Genomic DNA, 6,627 nt, shown 5'->3' with positions numbered 1-6,627 from the left:
CACTTCTTTCTTGATCTGATGTCAGTGTAACAGCGCTTTGAGTGGTCGGAAGACTAGAAGAGCGCTATACAAGTACAGGTCCATTTACCTTTAAAACATTTTCAAGAATAAAGAACACAGTGGACACTAGCTCATGTGGTCCCACAGTTTTATTGGTTCCAACTGCACTGACAGCTGATATGGTTGAAGTAAAAATTACAGATGATGAAGACAGAATTGAGAAGTGGTTTCCAGTCATTTATTGGAAATCACACATGTACAAACAGTAAATTATGAATATACGTCTAGCGTTTATATTGTTTCACTGTAACAGCATATTAGACAGTACAGCAGCAAAAGTATAAATACTGTTTTCAACTTAATGGCAGGTACTCTTGGAAGACTGTGATAAATGAGTATGTTTTTAAAAGCCATTTAGTAAAACGAAGGAAATCTAAAATAAAAACTGTTTTGAATAATAATTAGAAAAGAATCTGCTGGCACATAACTAAAAATCCTAACCCTCACATTCGACAGAAACGTTCTGAAGACAGCAGCACTTCTCAGAACACAATGCTAAAATGATTTTTAAAACTAAGGCTATATATGCCCTACAGGGAATATATTAAAAATCCCATATGCACACAGTAACATATATGTGTAAAAATAAGGCAACTTTGTATTGTGGTTGGATGATTAGAAAGGCTAGCCATTCTTTACAATGTTTTCATTAAATATTAATGTTCACACAGCTTGTATCCCCTGAAAACCAAACTGCTAACACGGATGCTCAAGGGCCAACAGTGACACGGAGCAGCCCCCAGTATTCACTGATTTACTGGGCAGCTTCCACTGTGAATGTGAAAGGTCAAATGAACTGAATATTAAGGTGCATCTGTATTAGTCTGAAACCTTGTTTGAAGGAGGAAAAATAAATATTTCAGGTTTTCACCTGGAATGAAAACCATGAGAAGATCTGATGGAACACAAAAGAAAATCAAACACTCAAGAAAGTGTGTTCAGTGTACTTGTGAATTCCTAAACCCAAAGGTAGTTTTAAAAGAAAAAAATGTGAAAGCTCCATTTAAAGACTCTCCACCAGAGTCAGCCACAAAGGGTGAAGCATCAAATTAAAGTATCTTGAATATCTGGTTAATCAAAATATCAAAAGATGCCAAAGTCAAGGTATCCTTGAGTTTTCCTTTGGACAAAGCAGGGGGCAAGAAGACAGAGAAAAGAGGCATCAAAGTCCCTTTAAATATGTCAGTCATCCTCTGCTTCCCCGCCTCATTCAGCAGGTCCCCAAGGTGAGTCGTTTGCGTTTTCACTTGGTCGCGCTGTTAAGCATTCCAGGGTGGTTAATGGAATTAAAATCAATGACAATCTGAGTCCTCTTGGGCTTGAACTGCCTGCCAAAACCCAGAGGAAAAAAACAACATGCACATAAGAACAGGAAAAACAGGTACACCAAATAAAAACAAGGACGAGGAAGAAAGTCGCCTTTCCATTGTCACCTACACCTCGTCACACACACACACAACAGCTCGCCTTGTCCACCTCTTTCTGCTCCTCTCTCCACATAATATACGTGTACATTTGTGTCTGCTCTGTTGACTCTGTCAGCAGAATGTTTTATAAAGTTGCACAAGAAACGACACACATTTTGGTTTTGGTGGAGGATTTGGTTTTAGTTTTGGAGGAAGCTTGTTAATGATGTCAATCTATCAAAAAACAAAACTGTTGTTTTAACTGGTCTCCGCTGGTAAAATATCCACCATGCTAAAATAGATATCCTTTCAGAATATCCTGGCTGAAGGCCAAACTAAATCTAGGTGGGAATGACTGAAAAGTGCTATTTTGGAGGTTAAAATAAATGTTATAAAATATAAAAATATATATAAAGGTTAACTGTTCTATGTGGAGTGAGTTAATCAGCTAATTTGAGGAAAACCAAGGTATAAATATATTAGCACAATATCAAATACTGGTACTGCCCTGTAATACACTGACCAGCATATTTAGCTCTTTAGCTCTACCATGCAAAGATCTGCACTTTATAAAATCAGCCCTCTGGTTTGTTCTAAAGGTCTTAAAGGTCGCTTCTTTCCTTCGCCTTTAGATCGCTTCCACCACGCCTCCACGTTTCCCTGTGTATTTGTGGTTTTCGACTTGTCAGACATGACTGACGCTTTCAGAGACAAACAACTGCAGTAAACACACTGGGAACCAGTTCTCAGCTTTAGAGATCTGAGCAGATCTCACCTTTAACACTATCAACCATAAAGCCTTTGGCACGCCTTACAGCACTGTGGGCTGCCCTCAAAAAATTTGTCATCACCCCCATCCTCCTGCATGTCATGACTGCTGCTGTTCACTGTAGTGGATCAGATAGAAATCCTTTTCAAAATCAGGACAGGAATCAAGCAGGGTTGTGTCACAGCTCTCACTTACCACTGATCTGACTAGCTCTAGTGCTATATCATCTGCTCCTCTCAGGTGTAACCTTATTGCCTTGTTATTGCCCATTGTTGTGGACAACTGGACAAATGTGGATGACTTAGACTGATATATAAGTTGATATTGACCTATAGTAGAGATATCGTTTGTATATAACACACTGTGGAAGGCAGCACAGAGTAAGGGAGAAGCAACAGCTCTCAGCAGTGCCAACTAGAATAGGTTGTAGACAATGTATTGTATATGCAAATTTTTTCATATTTGTTTAAGAATGCAGCCTTCAGAATACCTCTGCATAGTCATATCACTACACAATCCACATAGAAAATGTCCATTTACTAACCAGCTCAAAATCCACTATATTGCTGCCATATAGGTAATCAGTGATTTTTTTCGCTTTAAAATCCAATATTGATCAAATCATTTTCAGTTAAGTTACTATAGAAGTACAAAAACATTTCCAGCCATCTGAAACATCAATGATAACTCTGTTTTAAATGGACTACATTTTTAATGTAAGGTGTCATATTCCACCATACCACTGTTGACCTAAATGAACAAAATGTACAAGCACATTCTCATAGGCATGTTGAAAAGCATTCTGGAAAATGAAGCAAAGTATAATTGAGTGGTGGAGAGGGTGGAAGTTGGAAAAACCTTGGTGCAACAAAACAGGTTAATAGAAATTAACCCATCACAAGATAACAGAGGTGAAATTTCACTTTAAGGCAAGAAAGCAACACTATTTCTGTTTTTTCCTGTGTGCCAGAGAAAAGCAGTTACTCACCTGACTTGTATGCCTGCCATGCTGAGCAGCCTTCTGGAAGCTACCATCTCCGCACTGTCATGGTACTTATCAGAAAGATAGACCACATCCCTAATACCTGGACCGAGTGAGGGAGGGGTAATATAGGGATGCAGAAGGCAGAAGTGCAGAATAAAGACCATTATTAGTCTTATTAGAGATGGGGTTCTTACTTAGGGAAATGAATGGCAGTTGATAGCAGGAAGAGATGAAAAAGATATGAAAAAGAAGGAGATGATTTAACTGCTGTTTTTGTCTCCCTAGTATGGATACATATGTCTGTCCATTCAATTGTTTGGCTCTTAGCAAACATTTCATGTGAGTGCTGAGTAGATTTTCTGTAGATATTCATGCTCCCCAGAGGATCCAAGAATAGCAAACTTAGAAGTATGCTGTTCACTCTGACCAACACGTTTTACAGTAAAGTAAAATGAACATTTCAGACAGTGGGGATTTAGACAAGAGATGGTGAAATGAAGTTTAAATAAAGCATTTAGGGTTCAAGGCTTCATTCAAAACATTACCATATAACAGTGCTATAATAACCTGCACTTGAATATCTACATACACACAACACACATACAGTGTGATGCAAAGAGCCTAATAATGAAAGCTTTTGCCTCCACACAGAGAGGTTCTCCGGTTGTATTCTCCTACTGGGACAAGACATTTTTCCGCTAATTTTAGGACAATAAATCTTATATAATATTATTGAAGGAATAGAAAGTAAACAAATAATCAGAATACATTGTTAAATACTTTAAAAGACAACTGTCAATTGCAGCAGGATATCAATATATTGGTTATTTTGCATCAATAAAGAGCACAGATGAGTCTGGGGTAGGGATGTGCAAAATAACTCGACCAGTCAATTAAATAATGCTATTCTCCCTAGTTGGCACCAGAAATACTAGTCAGCTAAAGTAATTATTCCTATTTTATTCATGTAAAAACTGTACATTCATATAAATGTACCAGTGCATATTTCAGTAGTATTTCAAATTTTAACAAAAATAAAAAAGAGACAACAAGCAGTGTGTGTGTATGTGGGTGGTCAACACACCTGCCTGGATGATGAGCTTGGCACACTCGTTGCAGGGGAACAAAGTCACATACATGGTGCAGCCTTTCACATCAGCACTGTTCTTGTTCATAATGGCATTCAGCTCTGCATGGCACACTGTGGGACACAGTGTTGAGAGACATTGCAAGTTAGGTTACTTAAGGTTTAATTAGGCTGTACCAAAAACATATAAAAGAATATTGGCCATAAACAAACCTTTAGGGACAAGCAGATATGAAATACAAGAATCTGTTTCCTAGGATAGGGTGTTTTTATGACACTAGTGAAAAACACTTAATTCTCTCTTAAACTCATCATAAACATCGAACCAGTTTTTGTATTGTTTATATTTAGTTGAAAAAAGTCCCAATAAAAATTGTCCACAGTGACTGATTATCTGCAGATTACCCAAAATAATTGTGCTTCTGCAAAGAGATGTTGCTCTTACGTTTTTTTTTAATGCATTTTTCAATGCTTTGAGATTGGCCAGATTTCCATGGACTTGCTGATACACTATACCTAGTGCCATCATCAGACAATATATGTATCGCCAGATTTTTGCTAATACGCAGCCCTACTCCACCGATTTAGTACTGCACTGCTGTATAACACTGTCTGATCCACGATGGACAGTTTAAAGGATCAAAAGTAACAAGAACAAGCAGAGTAGAGATATTGTCTTTTATATTCAAAATCTGGCACCTACATTACCCACAATGTATCCTATGTGCTGACAGTTCAGGTGGACATTTTTCATTGTATTTTGGAGAAGCACAACTGTTATGATAGTAGCAGCTAACAGCCTCAAGATGCTAGCCTCAAACTGAGAAGAGTAAGTTACAGACATCTGGCAAGCTCACTTTAGCACAGTCCAAGTGCTTGCTCATGGTGGTCTGTTGGGTTTCTGTAAATGTTATAAGGATTTCGGTCTTAGGACCTGCTCTATTTGAAAGTTGTACTGAGATAGAACTTCATGTTATGATGGTGCTATACAAATAAAATAAAAAATTAATTGGACTTCTTTTTAACTCTGATAATTAATTTTTCCATTCAAACTTGTAGTCTTCAGCACTGAATAACATTTCCATTGGGTGTAACAGTACAGTATTTGTCCCAGACTATTCTGTACAGAACATTTGGTTTGGTATGAAACTTCCTTGGTTTGGCCCCCCTTGGGACCACAATTACTCTTAAAATAACCCATTTATGTCTACTACTCACACACGCAAACAATTTGCACTTTTGTATGATGAAAATTTTATAATATTGAGCATTATGTGACTTATATATAACTTGTAAACTTTGATACACACAAGAACACTTCCTTCCCACAGGGCATCACTCTGAGCTAACACAGTGGTAGCATCATGTGCATGTTATTGTGCACTGTCACTGACAGCAATTTCATCAATGGAGAAAGGTTGAGTGAGATATCTTCATCATCTATACTCTACCACCCTCTACAGGCCAAAGGTTGGCACTCAGCAGCATAGTGGGAACCATTAATGAACTACAGTCTTTCCTGCACACACAAATGCCTTCAAAACTGGGTTATGTTCAGTCCAGAAATTCTGCCCCACAATATAATTTGAATACTATGTAGTTTTGTGCTGTGGTGGATGAAAAGTACTAAAGTTAAAGAACTGTTTGCAATCATATTTTTTCCTGGAATCAGACAGAAAGCGAATAGAAGTGTGTGGGCATTCCCACCATAAGGGTATTTAGTGTCAAGCCGGTCATCTGCAGAACGGGACCAGGGTAGCAGGTCATCATCACAGCCATTGGGCATACCATTGTATCCAATGCCAACTATCTTATTCTCCTGGTTCACTATACATGCCCCCACCTGCAGAGAGGGAGAGGAGTTCCACAGCTGTAAATCTGAAAAGATATCAAACAATCCAGTGCAACAGTGGTACCCAACCTTTTACATTTTTCATCCCTTTTCTATCCTTGAGTAACTAACTAAATTGAGTAACTAAACTGCATATTTTATGGATATTTTATATTATATTAAATGCATAACAATACAGACAATTAACCCAAACAGTGAAAACAATATAACAATGCAGCAAGTTTGTGTAAAGCAAGTTGTTTGGATGAATTTTGAGCAGATTATTCTGCATAACAAATTATTTAAAATAATAATAATTCATTAATATAGGAATTATACCACATGAACATGGTATAATGCCAAATGTATTTTTTGTTTGGTTTAAGATTTTTGCACAAAAATTAAATGTGGCATATATCTTGTGCAGTATCATTTGTATATGAGTTACACATGATGTGGGGCAAGTACAGGGTATATGCAGGAATCCTG

At 37.5% G+C, this 6,627-nt stretch overlaps 1 protein-coding gene across 1 annotated transcript; it reads right to left on the bottom strand.

Annotated features, from left to right (window-relative positions):
• Positions 1 to 216: 216 nt before the first annotated feature.
• On the bottom strand, positions 217 to 6,150 carry dctd (dCMP deaminase; the record flags this gene model as incomplete). The annotated part of the gene is given in 4 exon segments (XM_035662835.1): positions 217 to 1,388; positions 3,224 to 3,320; positions 4,305 to 4,421; positions 6,015 to 6,150. Coding segments are annotated over 4 exon segments (435 nt in total), but the record flags the coding sequence as incomplete, so codon positions are not given.
• Between the last annotated feature and the right edge of the window lie 477 nt (positions 6,151 to 6,627).

Source organism: Morone saxatilis, unplaced genomic scaffold (genome assembly GCF_004916995.1).
Source record: "Morone saxatilis isolate NCDOM2014 unplaced genomic scaffold, NCSU_SB_2.0 Contig18, whole genome shotgun sequence".
Classification (NCBI taxonomy): Eukaryota; Metazoa; Chordata; class Actinopteri; family Moronidae; genus Morone; species Morone saxatilis.
Note: the sequence above shows the minus strand (reverse complement) of the source record. Positions and strands in the feature narration are given on the sequence as shown.